This window comes from Bufo gargarizans, chromosome 7, assembly GCF_014858855.1.
Source record: "Bufo gargarizans isolate SCDJY-AF-19 chromosome 7, ASM1485885v1, whole genome shotgun sequence".
In the NCBI taxonomy this organism is placed as follows: domain Eukaryota; kingdom Metazoa; phylum Chordata; class Amphibia; order Anura; family Bufonidae; genus Bufo; species Bufo gargarizans.
In genome coordinates, this window is record NC_058086.1 from 182,455,103 (window position 1) to 182,480,275 (window position 25,173).

Below are 25,173 nucleotides of genomic sequence, written 5' to 3' on the forward strand. Positions count from 1 at the left end.
CATGAAGCCAGATTGTCTGTTACGGGACCTCTCTCCTCTGCCTGTGTGCTAGGCCTAAATATATGCCAATGGACTGTTGCAGTGGTGGCTGACGTGAAGCCTGATTCTCTGCTATGACATGCAGACTGATTCTCTGCTGTCATGAAGCCAGATTGTCTGTTACGGGACCTCTCTGCTCTGCCTGTGTGCTAGGCCTAAATATATGCCAATGGACTGTTGCAGTGGTGGGTGACGTGAAGCCTGATTCTCTGCTATGATATGAAGACTGATTCTCTGCTGACATGAAGCCAGATTGTCTGTTACGGGACCTTTCTCCTCTGCCTGGGTTCTGGGCCTAAATTTATGAAAATTGACTCTTACAGTGGTGGGTGACGTGAAGCCTGATTCTCTGCTATGATATGAAGACTGATTCTCTGCTGACATGAAGCCAGATTGTCTGTTACGGGACCTTTCTCCTCTGCCTGGGTTCTGGGCCTAAATTTATGAAAATTGACTCTTACAGTGGTGGGTGACGTGAAGCCTGATTCTCTGCTATGACATGCAGACTGATTCTCTGCTGACATGAAGCCAGATTGTCTGTTACGGGACCTCTCTCCTCTGCCTGTGTGCTAGGCCTAAATATATGCCAATGGACTGTTGCAGTGGTGGCTGACGTGAAGCCTGATTCTCTGCTATGACATGCAGACTGATTCTCTGCTGTCATGAAGCCAGATTGTCTGTTACGGGACCTCTCTGCTCTGCCTGTGTGCTAGGCCTAAATATATGCCAATGGACTGTTGCAGTGGTGGGTGACGTGAAGCCTGATTCTCTGCTATGATATGAAGACTGATTCTCTGCTGACATGAAGCCAGATTGTCTGTTACGGGACCTTTCTCCTCTGCCTGGGTTCTGGGCCTAAATTTATGAAAATTGACTCTTACAGTGGTGGGTGACGTGAAGCCTGATTCTCTGCTATGATATGAAGACTGATTCTCTGCTGACATGAAGCCAGATTGTCTGTTACGGGACCTTTCTCCTCTGCCTGGGTTCTGGGCCTAAATTTATGAAAATTGACTCTTACAGTGGTGGGTGACGTGAAGCCTGATTCTCTGCTATGATATGAAGACTGATTCTCTGCTGACATGAAGCCAGATTCTCTGTTACGGGACCTCTCTCCTCTGCCTGGGTGCTGGGCCTAAATTTATGACAATGGACTGTTGCAGTGGTGGCTGACGTGAAGCCTGATTCTCTGCTATGACATGCAGACTGATTCTCTGCTGACATGAAGCCAGATCCTCTGTTACGGGACCTCTCTCCTCTGCCTGTGTGTGTGCTGGGCCTAAATATATGCCAATGGACTGTTGCAGTGGTGGCTGACGTGAAGCCTGATTCTCTGCTATGACATGCAGACTAATTCTCTGCTGACATGAAGACAGATTCTCTGTTACGGGACCTCCCTCCTCTGCCTGGGTGCTGGGCCTAAATATATGCCAATGGACTGTTGCAGTGGTGGCTGACGTGAAGCCTCATTCTCTGCTATGACATGCAGACTAATTCTCTGCTGACATGAAGACAGATTCTCTGTTACGGGACCTCCCTCCTCTGCCTGGGTGCTGGGCCTAAATATATGCCAATGGACTGTTGCAGTGGTGGCTGACGTGAAGCCTCATTCTCTGCTATGACATGCAGACTAATTCTCTGCTGACATGAAGACAGATTGTCTGTTACGGGACCTCTCTCCTCTGCCTGTGTGTGTGCTGGGCCTAAATATATGCCAATGGACTGTTGCAGTGGTGGCTGACGTGAAGCCTCATTCTCTGCTATGACATGCAGACTAATTCTCTGCTGACATGAAGACAGATTCTCTGTTACGGGACCTCTCTCCTCTGCCTGGGTGCCGGGGCCTAAATATCTGAGAATGGACTGTTCCAGTGGTGGGTGACGTGAAGCCAGATTCTCTGCTATGGGACCTCTCTCCAATTGATTTTGGTTAATTTTTATTTATTTAATTTTTATTTTAATTCATTTCCCTATCCACATTTGTTTGCAGGGGATTTACCTACATGTTGCTGCCTTTTGCAGCCCTCTAGCTCTTTCCTGGGCTGTTTTACAGCCTTTTTAGTGCCGAAAAGTTCGGGTCCCCATTGACTTCAATGGGGTTCGGGTTCGGGACGAAGTTCGGATCGGGTTCGGATCCCGAACCCGAACATTTCCGGGATGTTCGGCCGAACTTCTCGAACCCGAACATCCAGGTGTTCGCTCAACTCTACTCATGTGTAGCTGTCCGATCTGTTGACTTCATAAACACTTATTTAAGCCATATTCTTATCAGGTTGATAAGAATAGAGCTTTAATGAGCTCTGCCTTAAGGACAGGTTTACATGTTTCTTTTGTGTTGCTATTTAAAAACATTGCAAAAATGCAGCAAAAAATGAAGCAACAAAAATAAGGGGCACATTTATTAAGACCGGCTTTTGGATTTTAATAAATAAATAAAGCCCCATAGCTGGCAGTGGATCCATTGGAGTTGTGAAGAGGCGCCGGCCTCTACATAACTTCAGCTCATCCAGCACCAGTTCTAAATGTAAGCCAGCCCCCTTGCTGTCTTACATTTAGGCCATTTTCTATGCCTAAATCCAGCCTAGAAAATGGTAAATGAGATGGGGATGCCGGCCCATCCCCTTCCCCGCCCACACCATGCCCACTTATGTTTAGACCTGGTGTGAGCGGGGAGAAGTCGCAACCAACCGTTGCTCCCCGGTCTGAGTCTGAAATACGCCTAATTTAGGCGTATTTCAGCTTAGTTAATGACCCCCTAAATGTTTTAACCTCAATTGCAGAAGTGAAAGATGTTAAAGGGGTTTTCCAGATTTTTGATACTGAAGACCTATCCTCAGGATAGGTCAATATCATCATCGTCAGATCACTGGGGATCGACTCCCAGCACGAGCTTCAATCAGCTGTTTGAGGAGACTGCGGTGCTCAGTTGAGTGCTACGGCCTTCTCACCGGCTACCTAGCACAGCGCCGTGCATTGTATTGTGGCTGTGCATTTTTTAGGCTTTTTTAAAGAGTAAATGAGAGCAACAAGTAAACCTGGCAAAACGCTGACCTGAGAGGCTAAGATCCTGACCTAGAAGTTTCAGTAGAGATAGCACTGAGAAGCAGAGTTCAAAATCACTTCCAAATGACTGCAGCCAATTCAGTATTGCTGAAGTTGTCTAAAGGGGTTTCCCAGATGAGCACCCCCACCGATCAGCTTCTTGAAGAGGCTGAAGCCTAATCATCGGGGGTGCCAATCAGATATTGATGACCTATGCTGAGGATAGGCTATCAATATTGAACTCTTGAAAAACCTCTTCAATTGCTGGAGATAAATTTGCTGTGAGTGGCTAGCATTTTTTTTAAAGGGAACTTATCATCAACTTTATGCTGACCTCACTGAGGGCAGCATAAATTAGTGACAGAGATGCTGATGTCAGCGGTGTGTCACTCATGAGCTAAAAGTAAGCGGTTGCTGAGAACCAGCATCAAAATCATTGCAGCCCAGGCCTTGAAAAGAGTCAAATCTTCCTGAGAAGAGTCCTGGTTATTCATAATCTCCTGCTCTCTCCTCGTCCATCTGCTGATGATTGGCAGTTGTCTCCTAGAGAGAAAGGGAGAAGACTAGGTAGAAGACTGTCAGCCATCAGCAGGTGGGCAGGAGAGCAGGAGATCATGAATAACCAGGACTCTTCTCAGGTGGCCGGGACTCTTTTCCAGGCCCAGTCTGCAATGATTGTGATGTTGGTTCTCAGCAACCACTTACTTTTAACTTTTAAATGACAGACTGCTGAAATCACCTTGCCTGTCCCTACTCTATTCTGCCGTTAGTATGGGCAACATAAAGTTGATGACAGGTTCCCTTTAAATCTCTACATGCTGGGATTTTAGAGCAATGTCCAAGCTATTTTTATCTCCATAGCCCAACCTATAAAAATCTCTCGCTGCCGCAATGTGGGAATGGTTTTCAAGCTGCTGAATGCATTCCCTATGGCCAGCAAATTCACAGCGATTTTTTTGCAGTGTGACACAATAGTTTAGGTCTAGCCTCAGCCTTAAATGTACCATGGTGTAGGTGTAGATGGGTCCCTTAGCCGGGCAATATGTAATTTTATATTAGTGTAAAACACGGTGTGCTGTCCGCATCTTTTGCGGCCCCATTGAAATGAATGGGTCTGCACCTGTTCCGCAAAATTGCTGAACAGATGCGGACCCATACAATGTATTAGAAGAATTTACTAATAGCTAAACACCAAAAAGTACTATTTTAATTTGGAAAATTGTTTTTCTTCTTTGAAAAGTTCTGGAAAAAGTAAAAAAGTAGACCTCTGGTAAATGGTAGATGATAAAACTTTTTTTCTAAAATGGGGAGAAAACAATTGCAAAAGCCCCATGTGAACAGTGTAAAGATAACCCCTGACTTATAATAATTGTCTCCAGCAACATCATCGGGAAATAAGTCGCCTTCAGGGCACAAGGACGAGAATTTTTTTTTAACTACTTTAAAACAAAAAGAAGAAAATTAGCTGAATGAATTAACACTGTGCGCTGGAGCAAAATTAAATGTTAAGGGCTTGAGGGGGAAAACATAATGCACCTCTCATACAGATCACCAGAGAGCTGCATTATGTCAATTTGTAGTCATCAATGCAAGTCTGAGGACAACAGTCTGATGAACACTGAGCAATGGAGCAGAGAGAACAGGGGTGTATAATGAGGGGCCCCCATAGCAAATATTAAAATAAGCCCCCTACTAGTATTGGTGATACCACCACAGCCCTACCTTCCTGGTGTTTGTTTGTCTTATCGACTTTCCAGGATAACTGGGTTAATAAAATTGTTCAGGAATAAAAAAACATGATTGTTTTCATCCGAAAACAGCTCCACACCATGCCACAGGCAATGTTTGGTATTGCAGCTCAGCCCCATTCACTTCAATAGAGGTGCGGCTTTGCGGCAAACCAAATTTATCCTGAAATTCTGATCGAATTCCACTTTGTTGGATTTGATTCGCTCTTCTCTAAACAATAAAAAATGGCATCATGTGCCTGTTTCCACATGACAGAGTAAAAAAATTAAATAATGTCACCTGAAAGTATATTGCACACAGGGCATACAATACAGGAACAACATAGCAATATCACACCTCATCATGGCTAACCATGGGGCCACATTCAGTGTTTCATGCCATCTTACGTACGCTTCATTACAAACTGCACCAAATGTTTGAGTTGATATGGGCCCCCCTAGTTTTTGGGCTCCTCGGCAGCTGCTATGTCTGCGACTCTGGGAGTTACGCCCAGGGATGTGATACTGTTTTTGGAAGAAAGCTGACATGTTTTTCTAATCTTTTAACATCACTTTTATTACCTACATTTTTTGCAATAATCATAGGCCCTCTGCAGTAGGGTTCCCTGGACAGGTCCTCACAACCCATTAAGAAAAGGATGTGGCCAAGCTTGCCTGGGAACCACTTCAGGGACACATGGGTGGCTCTATGATACATATGGTATTTAGTGAGTGTGGACCCACTGTGCCAACTAATTGGTTTGGCTTTACGCTATACCCTAATGGTGTTATTCAGGCACTTCCCCAGTATTCACCCTTTAACCCCTATACAGGGATCTAGGCTTCACCGCAAGGGAACAACCAGACTGCTACCTCCTGGAATAGTCCCAGTATAGTTGGTAGCTGACCCACCTGGGGTAAGGGACCCTGGTGCAAGCACCAGGGGCTCAGGATAACAAGAAATTAACCAAAACGGCAAGTATGGTCACTTAGACACAGTCACTTAGACTTGATTGCTGGTTTTGAGGTCCAGGAAACACACTGCAAGTGTAGATGAATGCAGACACAGGATAGACTGGCTGGCAAAGTGGTAGTGTAGACGCTGGCAGGACTGGCTGGGTGATAGCAGGAATACAGACAAGGGCTGATGAGCTGGATTAACTCAAAATACAAGCAAAACTGAAACTTGAAAGAGCATGATCACACATGCAGAGTGGGTCAGAACTGGAGACACACTGGATATAGAGGCAGGAGATAACGCAGGCAAATACACCTTTGCTGGTAACCAAGGAACCTTGGCGCTCAGGCATTCTCTGCCTCAATACGATGCCTTAAATAGATAGTGACCACTTGCCATTCGCTGGTGACGGATTAACAAGCGCGCACACTGGCCCTTTGAGAGGCCAGAGGTGAGCATGTGCACACCCTAAGGAAACACACTGGAGTACTGGACAGCATGGGGGTGGGAGCTTGCAGGGAACACCTTAGGCCAGGACACTGGATGGCGTGGTGAGTAGCGCGGCATACATAAGATACAGCAGGACTGCAGTGGGCAGGGACCTTAAGCCTAACATCCAGCACATTGGTTATAAAAGAGTACTGTATAATTATGCTCCAGTCTACTAAATGAATATTAAAAAAGACAGATAATGAGGGGGAAAAAAGAAAATTTGAAAAAATGTTCATGGTGATCAATGGAGTGGGCTTTTTTTGCCAAGGGACCGATCAATTTGGAGTTTTCTTTTATGGTTAAGAAAATATTCTGGTTAAAATGGGGTTAACAGCGAAGAAAAGTCTAATAGGAATGAATTCTGTAAAAAGTCACATACAGACGTGGACAAAATTGTTGGTACCCTTTGGTCAATGAAAGAAAAAGTCACAATGGTCACAGAAATAACTTTAATCTGACAAAAGTAATAATAAATTAAAATTCTATAAATGTTAACCAATGAAAGTCAGACATTGTTTTTCAACCATGCTTCAACAGAATTATGTAAAAAAATAAACTCATGAAACAGGCATGGACAAAAATGATGGTACCCCTAACTTAATATTTTGTTGCGCAACCTTTTGAGGCAATCACTGCAATCAAACGCTTCCTGTAACTGTCAATGAGACATCTGCACCTCTCAGCAGGTATTTTGGCCCACTCCTCATGAGCAAACTGCTCCAGTTGTGTCCGGTTTGAAGGGTGCCTTTTCCAGACTGCATGTTTCAGCTCCTTCCAAAGATGCTCAATAGGATTGAGGTCAGGGCTCATAGAAGGCCACTTTAGAATAGTCCAATTTTTTCCTCTTAGCCATTCTTGGGTGTTTTTAGCGGTGTGTTTTGGGTCATTGTCCTGTTGCAAGACCCATGACCTGCGACTGAGACCAAGCTTTCTGACACTGGCTAGTACATTTCTCTCTAGAATTCCTTGATAGTCTTGAGATTTCATTGTACCCTGCACAGATTCAAGACACCCTGTGCCAGACGCAGCAAAGCAGCCCCAGAACATAACAGAGCCTCCTCCATGTTTCACAGTAGGGACAGTGTTCTTTTCTTGATATGCTTCATTTTTTCGTCTGTGAACATACAGCTGATGTGCCTTGGCAAAAACTTCGATTTTTGTCTCATCTGTCCACAGGACATTCTCCCAGAAGCTTTGTGGCTTGTCAACATGTAGTTTGGCATATTCCAGTCTTGCTTTTTTATGATTCGTTTTCAACAATGGTGTCCTCCTTGGTCGTCTCCCATGTAGTCCACTTTGGCTCAAACAACGACGGATGGTGCGATCTGACACTGATGTTCCTTGAGCATGAAGTTCACCTTGAATCTCTTTAGAAGTCTTTCTAGGCTCTTTTGTTACCATTCGGATTATCCGTCTCTTAGATTTGTCATCAATTTTCCTCCTGCGGCCACGTCCAGGGAGGTTGGCTACAGTCCCATGGATCTTAAACTTATGAATAATATGTGCAACTGTACTCACAGGAACATCTAGTTGCTTGGAGATGGTCTTATAGCCTTTACCTTTAACATGCTTGTCTATAATTTTCTTTCTGATCTCTTGAGACAGCTCTTTCCTTTGCTTCCTCTGGTCCATGTCGAGTGTGGTACACACCATATCACCAAACAACACAGTGATTACCTGGAGCCATATATATAGGCCCAATGGCTGATTACAAGGTTGTAGACACCTGTGATGCTAATTAGTGGACACACCTTGAATTAACATGTCCCTTTGGTCACATTATGTTCTGTGTTTTCTAGGGGTACCATCATTTTTGTCCATGCCTGTTTCATGAGTTTATTTTTTTACATAATTCTGTTGAAGCATGGTTGAAAAACAATGTCTGACTTTCATTGGTTAACATTTATAGAATTTTAATTTATTATTACTTTTGTCAGATTAAAGTTATTTCTGTGACCATTGTGACTTTTTCTTTCATTGACCAAAGGGTACCAACAATTTTGTCCACGTCTGTAAACAATAATCTGACCAATGACCTTTTCTGGTGCAGGACAGCTCCACTTACCTGTAGATCAGCATCAAATTCATGCTTCAAATGTGCCTCCTCAGCCGCCTCAACCAGCCTCTAAAAAGTAAGTTAAATATCAGAGTCAGTGAGGAGTTACGAAAGTCATATGCCAATGCAGTATTAAGACAACTTTGAGCAGGGGAATGCTATGTGGTTGCCCAAAGTCATGGATCAGAATCATCAGATATTACCTCTCATTTCAAGCGCTCTGTGAGGACTTGGCCTTACAGGAAATTTCCACTGATTTACGTAGAACAAGTGAGATGATGTCTGACACTGAGATCGATAAATGGTATAATAGTCTTGTAGTTTTCTGTTCATTATCCCCAAGTAAAACATTACGGAGGAAGCAAGCTTCCTGGCATCCCAAGAAGACAGATATTAGACAGCAGAACCTTTCTGGTGAGCAGCACACACGTTAAGGTAGAGCAGGAGCTCTGGGGAATAGTGGAGGCTTCTTTTTCAAAAAAGTTATATATATGGCATATTGAAAGGTTGGAGCCCTGAGCCTGCATGGCAGAGGACTCTGTTGTAAAGGCTCCAACGTGCATATGGAGCTATTCATTGCATTAGTTCTAGGGGTCGACACCTCCGTATGTTTGGCTGTAATTATGGCCAAGGGACGGAGAAGCACCAGGTGAGAGACAGAAGTCAGCAACAATTTTAGGACTTTGACTAAATGCAGTCTCTTAAGCTCCCCTATAGGGAGATTTGAGCAGAAACAGCCACAAGGGAGAGGACGTACGCAAAAACAGTACTGGGTGACACTAGGATAACCACACGTGATTCCATATAGAGTATGTACAGTTTTGAAAGGCCAAGTAAATCTCTTTCCCACAGTTTGGTTTTAATAGTAGGGAACTCCACTGCTTAGACTCGATGCCTCTCTTACAGAATTTATTTTTCCGTGGGCGAATATATCAATATATCAATTTTCCTTCCGGCCATCACGGTCTTACCCGTCAATAATCGCAGCTGGATTTACCCAGCGCCATCTTGACTAGCCAAATCCTTCACAAGGACTTACTATGCTCATCATAAATATAATAAAACTGAAATTACAATATGGAGTACAGGCAATATAAAATGCAAAGTCATGCAATTCCCATGGTAAGGTGACCATCTGCTCACTGACTATATTAGGTACCAGATTAGATGAGGCATACAGTAATCCAGTAAAGGCCTCATGTGCCTCTATGCAAACCCTGTTAAAGTTCAGTGCAAAAACAGACCTGCAATATGATCTTGCAGAGACTTGGTTTGCACCTCCCTGCAGTGTCACTCCTGATCAAGTGTTGTCCACAGAGCCATACTCCTTCTTTGTGGCCCCTTCATTCTAGAAATCAATGGGCATGCCAGTAGTCAGACCCAACCAGCCAGATGGAAAAGATATATGTTACCAATACATCATCTCTCACTGCCCTCCATGATAGAAGAGTAACTACATCGAGCTTCACATTGGGAGTGAGGATCTGCTCTAATAGACAGGTGGCAACTCCATAATTGTCAGTAAGCTCTGATGTTTATGAACATGAGCTTAGGATCCTGCCCACGGCTAATGATGCCAATGTCTGCAGTGTGACATAGTGAGAGGTTTGGTCTGGGAAAACAGGTATTTTCATCCCAGCATGTGCTGCTAGGCTGATTTACAGCCAGGTGAGGTCAAATACCGGACCGGATTTTAAATGCCGGTCACGGTTTGGGCAGCACCTGGCTGTCCTTAAAGTAGGCAGCTGGACGCAGAAGCCATGTCTCTGTGTTGGGATCTGGGAGCCTTGTGTCTGGATGAAGGCTTGCTACCTGTTTGGCATGAAAACAGGTTGGTGCTGCTATCAGCAAGGACTCTTTGAGGCAGAATTGCTGAATGGTGTGAATTACCACCAACAGCGCAAGGTGACTTTTTGTTTTCATTATGGCTGCTTGTTTTGTCACTTGCCTAAAGTGTGAATAAAACACTGAAATGTTTGATCCAAATAACTTGTTGTTGCCTCTATACTGCGTCCGCTAATCCTGTCTAACAGAGTGAGTCCCCACAGCAGGTACATTATAAGTACGGTAATACTAACAGATTTCTAGCTGATACAGAAAAGGGGTTCTTCAATATCCATCATATCTGATGAGAACTTCTTGATCCCTGTGATTGCCGCCATTGAGGAAGATTATAAAGAATAAGTAATGATGACATCTTGATATTGCAGCCTTAAAACCTCTCAACAAGTGACAGTGGTCTGAACCATAGAATGAGAGGCAGCCAACAAAACTCCGGATCAATATCACATCTTATGGAAAGCCGATAAACATCATTATAAATTACAATTACAGCATTATTTCACTGTAATCAATGAGAGGAGAACAACAGGACACCACTAATCTGCATTTCTCTATGACATGAATATGACGATCAATAACCTCCTGAATGTGCTGATGATCCGACTGAAAGTCATTATATTTGATGGAATTTTTTTATTTTTTATAATGAGGCATCCTACTAAAGAGTAGGCTATGTACCGACGAAAAATAATGGTACATCTAGCAAATGGCCCAAAAATAAGTGCTGGTTAGCTGCTGCACCGATAAAAAGCAAACATAGAGTGAAAAACCTGTAATGATAGGATGCTCCTAGACTCTCAGAACAAATCTACTCTGATCAAAATTCAAGGCTTAAAAACAGAGGTCTACTTAGCTCATCGCAGAGCCATATCCAATCATGAAAATAAATGAAAAGCACAAATAACCATACTGTACGTTTCATAACTGGTGCTTTTTCAGGTCAATAGTAAGCAATAATAGTAATATTGGAAGCTCTCTGAAACGCGTAGCTATAAACAGTAAAAATGTATTTAAAATTTGCCTTCAAGACAGGACAACTCTTCATTATTTACCCTGCTTTTTCCCCCATCTTTCTTTATACCAATGCATATACAGTGTGATCTGTATGCATGGTTACAGATCTCAGTGGCCTAGCTAGAGAAACTCTATACAGTCTGACAACTGCAACTCTGCAGGGGAAAGCAGGTACAGTATATCTAGTGTCAAAGGGTACCAGCCAGGGGGCCATAACTATAGAGGGTGCAGAGGTAGCAGTCGCTACCGGACTCAGGAGCTTGAGTGGGGCCAAAGACCCTTGTACCACATAAGAAGACGCCGGTATTATAGAAAGTACAAGGAAGGTCAAGCATTTGTCATGAGAGGTGTGACGTTTCAATTTTTGCCTCAGGCAGCACCAAGACTATGTGCTTCACTGCCCCTGGCCACAAAGCAAATAGGGAAGGGGGTCCCAAGATGAACTCTTGCACCACGGCCCATGAGCCTTTAGCTACGTCCCTGGTACCAGCAACATTACCCGCATAACTGTGATATTGGAAGCCTAGCTATAAGGGGTGCAGAGGTAGCACTTGGACTGTTGTGCCTGAGGGGGCCCAAGTGCCACATAAGAAAACACCAGTATATTAGTAGTGATGAGAGGCAGGGGCAATCTTCGAATTTGCAATATTTAGCTAATATTTTGTAGAATATTCGTCATATATTCGCAAATTCGAGATTATATTCTTGATTGCTAAATTCGGCAATGTATTATTCGTGTAATGCGCGCAAAATACCGGCGTGGGGTAGGCAATGTTTCTATTGGTTGCTAGGGATGTTGCTAAGCTGTGACAAAGCCTTCTCATTGGCCCACAAGCTAGAAGAAGGGAGGGAGTATCACCTGATGTGTACTGTGTTAAAAAAAAAATAATATATATATATATATATTCGTCATTACAAATATATAGCACTATATTCTAAATATTTGCAAATTCTCGAAGTGCCGATATTCGGGATAAAAATTGCCTTTTCGAATATTTGCGCGCAACACTATAGATTAGTTGGGTCATGGAAGATGCACTAAGGCTCAGGAGCTTCCAGTTATGCCTCAGCCACAGTGCCACCACACCAGACATACCCACAGTTGCTCATAACAATGCCACCACAAAACCCTTATAAGATCCTCCCAACCAACACTAATCCTGTGATGGTTGCAATACATCAGAACATTAAATAACAAAAAGTACTGCACATGTATAGAGAAGACCAAATCTGGACAACATGTGTGATGGTATGTGATTTAGCCTTGAGCCAATCATGCATTTAAACTTACTTTTAATGTGTTTACATTTAAATTTATACTCACAGACTTTTTACATAAGGTCTCAGCATTATACTGTACTCTCTACCGCTCCAGAAAACAGATGGATAGGAGGTGAAACTATTGTGAGCCTCTCTGCTCTAGGCTTTACATAAATATAAATGAGAGAAATTTCTCAGACATGGTTATTCTCTGGGATTCAGGACTAGTCTTCTGAGGAGTGTTCTGATGTAGTTCCTCTCAATTCCTCAACTAGAAACTGAATGAACGAGGGGTGGACCTAAGTCTATTGATACAATTCAGAATCAGGATTGTTAACCCTGACTGATCCATATACTATTATGTGGGTTGCAATACATCAAAACATTAAATAACAAATATAATTTTGCAAGTACCCTATTCCAGGGTACTGCACATGTATGGAGAAGACCGAATCTGGGCCAAAATGGGTGATGGTATGTGATTTAGTTTGATATGTGATTTAGTCTTGAGCCAATAATGCATTTAAACTTAATTTTAAAACATTTAAATTCATATTTAAAAACTTTGTACATAAAGTCTCAGCATTCTGTTCGCTACTGCTCCAGAAACATGGTGAGCATGCTTGGCTATTTCCGCATCTCCCATACTATAGCTGCTTCAATAGATAGATAGATAGATAGATAGATAGATAATTAGATAGATAGACTTCTTCCATGTAGGAGGAGAAACTATTTTTGAGCCTCTCTGCTCCAGGCTGCATATAAATATAAACCATGAATGAAAAAAAATGTACATTTACAGTTGAAATTACCCAAAGCCCAAAGCTGTAGAGTAGCAGTGACCTAGCCTACCCTTCTTCTGTAAAAATGTTTTGCCAAAGGTCTTGGTGGGGGGGGAATTACTAATGTAATTCTTGCCCTGGGCCCACTAATGTCTTTCTACAAAAGATCAAAATGTTTTCATATCAGGCAGCAGCGCATTACTATTATGTCTTTTTGCATTAGTAATTCACAGGGGGCAAACTATGAAAATGGTAGAAAAACATGGGAAATTGGAAGGCAAGGGCGAGAAAATGGGATTAATCATCCGCTATTTGTTGTTGTGGAGCTAAGACACGCTTGTGTGCTGCTCTTGGAAAACAAGTTACCACTTTCCATTTATCAAGAGGTGATATGCTCTAATGTCTAATGGGTATAATTACACATTTGGATAAATACCACTGAAAATGCGGCATAAATAGCAGTCGGAGAGAGCACTTACAGGCTGAGCAACTGATATAAATGCTGCAATAAAGCACAGGCAGAACAACGCTAAAAGGCAGCATTGTATTTACTGAAGCCCTTAAAAAGAACCCGCCACCACCAGGTTAGCTTATTTGTTGAATCATATAATGAGTACTGGAACGTACTGTGTGCTGTAAACCCTTTCAAGTATTATCGGCATCAGAAGCAGCCTGAGATGTTGGGGTTATAGGCCTCCCCCAGCATTGTAAGAATGACCAGTAAATAACACTTTGTGATGTCAGGTCCTCTTTCTCTTAAACTTGACCACATAGGTAAAACTTAAGGCTACTGGACTTCGAAACAAAATCTATAATGGTACCTCGCATTTGCCATGTACCTTTTATAATACCCGTGTCTTCTCATGTGGCAAAATGGCCTATAGCCTCGGGGGGGCTATAGGATTATCTTGATCCAACACATGCATTAACCATGGGGCCACCCAAACCCTTCACACTGCCATTGGCCGGGTACATAATAATATCTTGTCCCCCTGCTGTGCTGTTCACCCTCATAGGCTAGTGTATGAGGCAGTGTACAAATTGCAAAGGCACCAAGGCTGGAAGAGGCCTGTGACTTACATTTGAGATGGCAACTTGGAAAAAGACTCAGTTATTTAATTTTTTTCTTCTTTCCTTACCCACTTGTGTAGCATACTACTGGGGGCACTACAGGGGTCATTATTAGGAGATGTCCAGGCATCATGCTGAAGGTAGGGCTGGCTTGGTGCTGTGGCCAACATCCTGGCCAGTCTGGAGGTGGAAGCACCATCAGGAGGAGTACACAGAGTGGCACAATGACAGAGTGTGGAGGTGGTGGCAACAGCAGCATCATAAGGAGGCCACAGGGTGGTACAATGACAGTCTGGAGGTGGCAGCAGCATCAGGAGGTCACAGAGTGGCACAATGACAGAATGTGGAGGTGGCAGCAGCATCAGGAGGAGGACACAGGGTAGCACAATGACAGTGTGGAGGTGGCAGCAGCATCAGAAGACCACAGAGTGACCCATGGACAGAGTGTGGAGGTGGGTGGCAATACCAGTACCGGTGGCAATACCAGTACCAGCTGAAGATGGTGGGTGAAAGAAGGAGCACTTGGCATCAGATGTGTGGCATCAGGCAGATGGCAGCATCAGAATGGTAGCTGAGGCAGGCAGCCAGAAGAACCCGGTCTCTTTTGTCAAAGTGTTGGTGTGGCACCATGGATGAGCTAATCTGATGCATCAGGCATTGGTGGGTGGAAATCCTGGCTGATCCACGCCTGATTCATCTTGACAAAGGTCAGTCTCTCCACATTTTGGGTGGACAGGAGACTTCTTGGGGTAACTATGCCCTGCCGCACTAATAATATAATAAATATACTGATAGAAATCTATAGGTCCATACCAAATTCTCAAGTGAAACAGATTGCCTATGGGTTTCTAATACTTGCTTGTAATTTTCTAACTGACTGATACAGTAGAGGCTTTGTGCAAATGGTTATATGGAGTTCAACAGTCCTTTCACCATCACCCTATCACCCAGTACCATTACTCTTGCTGTCAATGGCTTTGTTAGAGCTAAAGAAGAGCTAACATCTCATAAAAGGGTCATTTGTTTTGTTCAGTTGTGCAAAGTTTTTAGGAATTTGCAATAACAGAACTTGGCGTAAAGCTAATGCCTTGACTTTTTAAGACATGCTTTGAATAATGACATTAAAGGGGTTATGCCATGACTAATATTAAAATGGAAATCAGACATCATATAGAACATGACCACCTCTTTCTAACAAGGCTATAACCAGCCCTGTACCTCACAGGGATCCAGGGATCTTAACATTTATTGCTCCAATGGTTCTGCTAGGTTTTCTTCGAGCTGGCAGCTCATGGGCATGTCCCTTTTCATCCCCTTTGTCTCCTTTCTTTTGTAGCTCTCTACCTCTCATGGCTCAGAGGTGGTATTCTTCCTCTCAGGGTGTGGCCTTTCTGCTGCTGTCACAGCTTCTAACAGTAAATGCAGCTGGTGGCAGTTGAAGGATGGAACTGAGCATGTGCGACCACCTCAGCACATTGTAAAGAGAAATAAGGAGAAGAGTAGACAGCAGGTAGCACTATACAGATACACTTTATTGAATAACTCACTAGCTATATGCTTTTTGATGTATTCAGATCCAGGTGCCAGTTTGAAAAATGTTGAATATTTTTCACGGGACAACCCCTTTAATCTCTGGCTATTCTATGATTCTAATGAAATTCTCAGAAAATAGTGGTTCAGCTAGAAAATAGGTTCTGCTTTGCTATGTAGGTGACAGGTGCCTTTAGGGAGCTGCACTGGCGTTGTGCAGCCGTATCACCAGACACAGAGAATATTAAATGCTTTAAAGACAAAGGATTACATCTGTTTGCTTAAGCACATTTCCCTTCCCATAATTAGGTCACAGCAAACACAGCTCCCTGCGAACCTCTCGCTGCCTCAGATTCTCTGTTACGTAGGAAGGGATTTTTTCTCTTTAATTCCAATACACAAAACGCAAATGTGCAGCGTTTTATTTGTTCCAGTAAATTAAACAGTACGGAAAACAGATTTATAAAAAGGGGGTAAAACAATCTCTACTGGGACCGAGCTCTTCAAACAACTATGATATCAATTAAAACCACACTCTATTTACAGCAAGCAAAATCCTAATTAAACAGCTTGGCATCCAACTCTCAGCTAAAAGAAACCAAGTAAAAGGTCACACGGGTCTCTTGACATTGCGAGATTATGCGTCTGCTCAACTGCAGAGGAAAAAATCATGATTGATTCTAATGGTCGGCAGTGGGGGTCTCCGAAAGTAAAGGAATTTTACATGTGGTGTATAAGGCACTAACGCATTTTGGGCTTTTGTAAAGAAAATAAACTCCTGTCAGACCCTGTCTCAATGGAGGTCTTTATCTAACTTCTTTATCAAAGTTGTTAAAAGGGTAATTAACATGAATACATTTTAATGTAAAAAATAAAAATCAGACATCATATAGGACATGTCAAACTTTTTTTTTTAAAGCTAGAACCACTCATGTACCTCACATGGTTCCAGAGGTCTCCACATTCATTGCTTGCTCCCAATTTCTCTGCTAGATTTTTTTCATGCTAGTAGATCTGCTGCAGATCTGTCCCTAACAAATATCATGGGAAATGTATTTTCAAAGTGGTGCGTGTTCTTTCTGGTGCAGCTGGTGGCAGTTGAAAGATGGAACTGAGCATGTGCGTCCATCTCAGTGAGGTGGTCACAGAAAAACAATAAAATAACTAACAGCAGGTGGCGCTATATAGATAGATTACTTTGGATAACTCAGTGGCTATACTGTGTTTTTAATTACCTGCAATTACAAAAGCATTCAGATCCAGGTGTTGATTTTAAAAAATATAGAATGTTTTTTTTTTTGGGACAACCACTATAACATACTGTACACTGGAGTGTAAGGAAGTATGTAGAAAATCAATTGGCCTGAAGTAAGTTAAAGTTTCTGGGCATAAAAACATGTGCAAATCGGGATTAATGCATTTGCATTTACTAGCAGTATACATAAGCTACTCCATACTACTTTATGAGACATACAGATACAGAGTGAGTATGCTCATCAGTTGGGTGGAACAGCACTGTGCATGCTTGGCTACTGGCTTGAGTTCATCATATACTGTAGTACCCACTAGAACATAGAGTGTAGGAAACCAGTTTACCAGACACCAGAGGTGTAACTTGCCTGATGCACAATCTACAGTATAACAAAGTACATTTATAATACTGGTGTCTTGAGGATATTGTGCTCCAAATGCACACGGCCTAGGTGCAAATGTAACTTTTAAAGAGGTTTTCCAGACTTTTTTTTTATTGGATGGTCCCCTAGTTCCAATCCAGGGTAACATCAACATATAAATTGAATAAGTTCCTCATGGTCTCATGGATTTATCACAGGGTGTTTAAGGGGGTTGTCCAGACCTTTTTTAAGTGATGGCCTATCATCAGGAAAGACCATCATTAGCTGATTGTCGTTGGTCTGGCACCCAGTTACTTGCCGATCAGCCGTTCTGTGTAGCTCAGTCACTGGAAGTCCGCGCCAGAACAACACAGCACCTTCAAGATTGTAGTGGATGGAGCTATGGCCACTGTCCACTACAATGTTGAGGGTGCAGTGTAGTTCCAGCGCCGATTTCCGGTGACAGGACTACACAGAACAGGTGATTGGCTGGGTGCCAGCACCCCACTGATCAGCTAGTGATGGCCCATCCTAGGTATAGGCAATCACTTAAAATAGTCTGGACTTCCCCTTTCAACCCCTGTGATAAAATCCATGAGACCATGAGGAACTTATTCAGTCTGTATGTACTGTAGATGTTTCCCTGGATAGTGTTTCTATATATATATTTAATTATGTCATTTAATATCCTTATTGCCCAGGACAATCCATAAAGTATGGAAAGAAGTACGGATGGAAAAAAATAAAAATCTAATTAGACCCTCTCTCGGACATATCTTGCACTTCCACACCCCTCTGTTCAGGTAAAGTAAGGCCCATTGCATGTTTGATCTTCTGCTCCTCATACATGCTGGTAGCAAACAGTATGGAGGCCCTTGGGGAAGTTATCTTCTCCATTGTTTGCTTGTATAAAACATGAGACCTATAGTATGCCAATTCACATGGTGAAGGGAAATGGCGTCTTCTTCTCTTTCCATGGCCACACAGCATATGACCTGATGTATCAGTTTCCCAAATTATAGGACTAGAGGTAAGAAGTTTTTGAGGTTGGACTACATAGATATCTGTTTCACCGCAAACTAAATTGTCCATATTGTTCAAATATGTTTTTATTGACCAAGTAAGTGATCTTCAATTGTAGTCCTGTAGGTTTAAAAACGTGATGAGAACCAATATTTTAATCTGACAATTTACATGTCAGACGAGTTGCCCCCTCCCACCACTGCTATTAGAAGTTTTGAACTTTGCAGTTAGATCATGATTTTAACTTAACAAAATTAGCTTGATACCGAACGCTGATCTCCTACATGAATCAGAGATGAATAAAATATTGTAAATTGCTGTTTTGACTGTTGAGTGGGGTGACAGGTTGAGATTATCCCTGACAGCTGTCTGAGCTAATCAGTGTCTCATTTAAAAAGGTTGAAGCAACTCTCGTACACTATTAAGAATGAGTCCCAGGCTGAAAGGAAAGGCTAGTAACGTTCTCAAAGAGCGCTAGCTTTCATTGTGATACACAGACTACAAGATCAAAGGTGTTTATTGCCATGAATATGAAAGGCTTCCGTTTTAATGAATATTTAAAGGAAAAAAATGGAACCCAAAATATTTCATGTAAAGGAGCAGACGATGTTAGGATCTCCTGTACTACTGTTCGTTCCATTTTAGAAGAAATTTCAAAAAGTTGCTCCTTCTAATGGAATAAGTGGATGAATAGGTAAATCTTGCCTTGACTTGGGCGGAGGAGTGTTTTCTACCCGGTGTCTTTTTGTATATAGTATATTTTTGTGCAGGAGTTTAACTCTAGAGGTTCAGAGGTTGCACCTAGGGAGCTCAAAAGGTCCTTCTGCCATATATGAGGAGACAACTAGTTTGAATGATCTGTGATAGCTGGAGGGACCTGTTACAGATTTTGCAAGAATTTACTTAATTGGTAATGTATAAAAAATATGCATTATTATTATACGATTTTTTTTTTATTTTGGACTGGAACCTGAATAGCTGACCGTCTTGAAAGGAGACTGTTAAGGGGGGTTTCCAGGAGAACAATATTCAATGACCTATTCTCAGGCTAAGTCATCGATATCTGATCTGTGGGGGTCTAGCTCCCAGCGTATTAGACAATCAGCTGTTTGACGAGGCCACTGTGCTTCAGTGAGTGCTTCGGCCTCTTCATAAGCCAGTGACATCACGGCCATTGGTCACATGGCCTACGTGAAGCTTATTCCCATTCAAGGGAATAGGCCTGGTTTGCAGTTCCACGCGCAGACACTATTGTGCTGCATTTGGTATGCTATGAGGAGGCCACAGCTTGTTCAAACAGTTAATCAGTGGAGGTGCTGGAGGTTGGACACCCACAATCAGATATTGATGACCTACACTGAGGGTAGGTCTTTAATATTGTATGTCCAGAAAACTCCTTTAACCCTTTCACCCTCGGAGAGTTTTAGGGATTTTGTTTTTCATTCCCTGCATTTCGGGGGACAAAACATTTTTATTTTCCACTCACATAGCTGTATAAGGGCTTGTTTTTTGTGGGAAAGTTGTACCTTCTAATAGCACAATTTAATATTCCAATATTCCAAATTTCTAAAATTTTAACACCATGATGTTTATCTTTTTTATTAAATTTTTGATTTTTTTTCTTCACTTTTTTATAGTTCCAATGGGGAACTTTTAAAAGCAATAATCAGATTGCTTCTTTCATAGACCCCAATGCATTAGCATTGGTGTCTATGAGGATCACAATATGTATGGCAGCCTTGGATCATTTTTGAGGACCAAGACTGCCACACTCACTTCCAAGTTTATGCACTCCCATTTGCCATGACCACGTTTGACCATGGCATCTGAGGCGGTTAAATGTATGTGATTGACGTTATCACCGATTGCATACATTAGCCTAGCATGTCTGCTGTTTAAAACAGAGGTCTACTGGAGGGTCATCTTTAAAGACCCACCCTGCACCGAACATGTATGACACTGGGTGGGAAGGGGTTAAACTTCAGTCTAGACTACTGTATATCAGAACCAATCATGTCTCAAGAAATTAATGTTCTATATTGGAACTTTAAGGGCTTGTCCAGCAGTGAAGCAGCCACAATGCTCCTGGGAGCAGAACGTTCCATTTTTTTATTTTATTTTTTCACAGTCCCAGCCACCATTATGTATGAGAAGTTGCAACCCCAGAATGAGTGAAGAGGTTGATGTTTTCCCATCATTGTGCTAATCAGCAGTGGTTCCTGGGGTCATACAAGACATGTAATAATAAGACCCCTAAGGACAGGTTTAGTTTACATGTCAGATTAGTGAAAGCATACTGTATATCTGGTTGGTGGGTCAGTTTTAGCTGTGGCCGCCCTACCTTCTTAGGAAGTAAACCTCGCCGTTTTCAATAAAAAAAAAATCCACATAAACATTTAAAAATAAAATCCAAGGATGAAGCGCGTGTTAATTAATGAGTGCATAGTAGTCAGAGCCGTAGAAAATGTGATATGTATGACTTACCGGAGCGTGACATGTTTTATTATAAACTGCTTCAGGGGCAACTAGACAGCCTTATCAGATGGTGGAAATGATGGTGCAAATTGAAGCTAAATATTATTAGCTCTGGAGAAGCCGACTGCAAATGATAGCTGATAGGAAAAGTCCATCTCCATGAAAGAACCTGGAGAAATGACTGAAGTTCACAAGCTACAACAGTTCACAGTGATTTTCCTCCCTGAGTCTTAGCAAATAGAAATCCGAATGTCATGTAAAACTGACCAGGGAAGCTTAGGGCATGTTCACATCTGCATTGGAGGCTCCGTTGGGGGTCACAGATTTTGCAGGACTTTTTTCGTATGCAGGACTTTTTTCTCTGCTAAAAAGCATTCTGCCAAACAGAAACCAAATGGATTCAGTTATAGTTAGTGTTGAGCGAATAAAAGTTAAAGGCTATGTACACCTTTGGGGGCATTTTTTGTATTGCTGCATTGTACTCATTTTGAGCTAAAAATAATGTTTTAAATTAGTCTTTATTAAAAATATGGCTTCCTTTTTTCTGTACAGAGCTGAGATGCTCTAGTAGCACCCTGTGGATTTTCTGTCTTTTCCTTTAGACCAGGAGCTGGCGGCTCCTTATCTCTACTCTCTGACCTCCTAAACACTCATTATAACTTACTGATAAGAATGTGGCTTAAATAAGTGTTTATGGCCTTTCAGTAGTTTAGAGATAAGGTTTAATAGACGACAGGCACAAAGTAAAAGTACCAGTCACACAGTTAGAAAAACAGTTGACCCTTTGTGACAGAACAGCTCAATATTTAAAATGCAAATGCATAGCTTATATATAGAACTGATGTACATGAGAAGTTGAGCATCTTTATAAATACATTGGGGCAGATATATAAAGAATGCCCCTGCACCATTTTCTGTATGCGTCAATTGTATGATTTGGATTGTTAAATTAGTAGGGGAGTGAATTGATTCTTATGAATCAGTTTGTTTCATCAACCAGAGTTTATACCTGGAAAGGGCTGTGCCTGCCAGTGAAGATTCTCCCCTTACCAATTGATAGGGCCGGACATCTTGTTAAGCCCTGACAATCTCTTGCCAGTGCTGCTGCTCCAAGTAGCAGCACAAGCTCAGAGGCTCTGCTTCCTCGAGTGGAGCAGCAACTGCGCATGCACCGCTACACTCCCGGGTAGCAGTGCATGTACAGTTGCTGCTCTGGAGGAAGAAGCTCTGGTTGATGAGACTTATCAATTGGTAAGAATTGATTTGCACATCCCTAGTCTAAATATGTGATGTTGTTTTAGAAAGTGGTGAAGGGAAGATGCAACTGAAAAATCCCAGTTTGCAAGTTAGGAACAAGCAAAAATGTGGCGCATAAGAGATTGATATATCCTGCCCCATTGTATTAATCATCTAATATGAATCCCATGTTACAGCCTGTGATATATTCCCGAGCTGCATTTAAAATTCCAAACACTTCAGAGCTGAAATTTACTATAATTTCTTGTGGCTCAATAATTCCATATAGTTTGCTATATGGGACTGCCGATAATAGCTGAGCGCTGTCCTTGGCTGTTTTTGTCAGTCCCATATGGTTGTCTGTTGTTATGTTGTATTCAAATACCTCCTCAATGTGTTCTTGTAATGAGGACGAATGAGAGGCTTGGGAGCCCCATGCTAGGTATCAAAATAGGGCATGCTTCCATGGTGTCACCATGGACCCATGGTCTGTGGAAAACCACCCATGTATAAACAGACACATTAAAGTCATTAAAGTCGATAGATACGAGAGCAGTCCATGGAGACCACAGACAGCACAAGTATGTGATTCACTGACGTGTGAAACAGGCCTTATCCTGTGGATAGGTGATAATTAATGTTCATTGTGGAAATACTCTCATAAAAATTTAGGGGCCATATTCACTACCAGATGGAGGTCTGACCTCTGTACAGTGGTCTACTGATCTTCTAATTCCTTATTTGAGGCTCAAAATTAGCTCTCAACAAAAAGGAAAAGAAAAGCTAAGATTCTAATGCCACCAGATGTATTGTAGCTATCCTACAAGTTAATGGTCGACCTTTTAAACAGGCCTTGAGACATAAGTAAGGATTATAGCCAAGCCAGTATCTCATCTGCAGAGAGCTATTTTGGGATTTGAGGTTTTGCATTCGTGATGGATAACTTAATTTATCTGAATCTATGTCATATGTTAATGATAGCAACACTTTACTGTGGTGGTGTTGTAGAGGAGGAAGGAAGGATACATTGGAAGAGATCTCAGAGGAGGAAGGACACATTGGAAGAGATCCCATATGCTAGTCTTGATCCACCCTCACTGAAGTAAACACCTAATTTATTAAAAGGCACCCTGTGGTCCAGAAACTCAAGTCACAAGTTATAGTAAATCAAGCTGGCAGCCTTGGCCTGCCCACTAAGTTCTGTCTCTTTTTCACCTTAAGAAAAGTGTCAAGAAGCTCGCAAATTATGCTGCCATGTTGTTGTGTGTCATAATTTGTTACTTTTTTTTTTTACCCTACAGCTTTAATAAATGTTCCTCTTTATCCTTCCTTGGTGGTGTATACTTAATTAGTGTGAGCTATGTATTAAGTGTGACGTATAAATTAAATTTAATTAATCATTATGTCACGGTCATCTTGTTGTTTGACCGTGATGCGGTTGCCATGCAGACTGGTTGCCGGTGGCTACGTGTTGTTGGCAGTTTTCATGTGTACTTCCCCTTTAAGGTTTGCCTCCCTGCTGTTTAGTGAGCAAGGGGTTATTCTTCTTGCGAGTGGGGATTAGGGTGTTTCCTGGGTGTGGCCGGGGGCTTGATATATACCTGTGGCTTGCTGGCTGGGTGCAGTTGTACAACAGCCTTGCTTGGTGTTGAAGCTTTGCTCTTTGCCTGGGTGTTTCTGCCCAGTCCTTGAGGGCAACCTTATGGAACATAAATTGTCCTTCCTTATGTACCCTCCATTTACCTTTACCCTCACTTGTTGTATGTGTGGTGTGGGTTTATGTTCTGGGTGTGTGAAGTGTTTTGTTGGTTGTTACATGTCTGAGCTGTTGTTGGTGTTGGTCCCTGCATGTATGCTATTCGCCACCCGTATGTTGATTCCTCCGGAAGGGGGCTGGTTTCCCGGAGGGGTGAACCATAAGTCTGGATGCTGTGCACCTTGCTGTATGGGGCCCAGGCAGTATCAGGTGTGCTGTATTCCGGTGTGTGGTGTTGTTTGTATGGTGTCCAATTTGGTGTGTGGGCACCTGTACTTATGCACGGGTTCCAGTTGTGGTGGCTGCGGCAGGTAAGTGTGTTTCTGGTGTTCTTACCTGCCGACTCTGTTGCTGTTTTCAGTCGTCCACTTTTCCCTGCAGCTAGGCCTGTGGAGACTCTGGTCTATCCATGTCTTAGATGAACCTGGTTGTCTCTTGTCCCTGTCTCCTAACCTCAGGGATATTCAGGGATTTCAGGGTTCTGAGGTGTATAGACCCTCCTACCTTATGGGTCGGCTCATACAGTTAGGAGAACAGGGCCAGATTTAGGGATGCTACAGGAGGTGACCAGCTCCTTTTGCTTGGCAGCCTGGTCTTGCTGCTACCCCTATCCCTTTTATATTGTACGGTGTGGGGTTTCCCCCACTCCCCACCGTGACAGTATGTTCCATAAAGGCATCTCTGTTTTTGCCTTCGGAAGAGGGCGCAGCATGTGTCGCCTGCTGTTTTCTGGTGCACATGCTTATCCTCCGGAGGGAGGGTGAAAGGGGAATCCCTGTCTGTTGTCTGTAACAGTGGTTGCAGTTGGTGTGAACCGACACTTGTGTTTGGGTCTTCCCTCGTCCATGTCTCAGTGGTTCTTTCGCTTGTGTTGTGGTGGCTGGCTGTATTGCTTGTTGAATTGCATTTGGTGTATGCTGGTGGGGGATGCATGTTGGCAGCGACTTGGTGTGAGACGTTTCTGAGTGTGGATGCAGTGATCAGTGGCAGCAGTCCTGGGGAGACTCGCTTGCACTGACACTGATTCAGCAACTTTTTTTTTTTTTTCGGCGCCGACTCCTCATATCCATTTGCCTGATGAAGGGCTATATATAGCCCGAAACATTGCCTAAAATTATTTCCCGCTGAATAAATCACATAATATTTCACCTACAATTTTGAAGTGCTGTCAATTTGTTTATGCAACAAGAATAGGGTCCCATAGGTGGATTTGGGGACCCGCTGTCACTACCAGAGCTTTGAGACGTTCTCACAGCT

General features: G+C 42.6%; 1 protein-coding gene across 1 annotated transcript in view; it reads right to left on the reverse strand.

Annotated features, from left to right (window-relative positions):
* Positions 1-25,173, reverse strand: part of LOC122944238 (voltage-dependent calcium channel subunit alpha-2/delta-3-like) — a 448,666-nt gene that overhangs the window by 124,510 nt on the left and 298,983 nt on the right. The window contains exon 5 of the mRNA XM_044302473.1: positions 8,324-8,383. Within this exon, the coding sequence (XP_044158408.1) occupies positions 8,324-8,383 (60 nt within the window). The remainder of the gene's footprint in view (positions 1-8,323; positions 8,384-25,173) is intronic.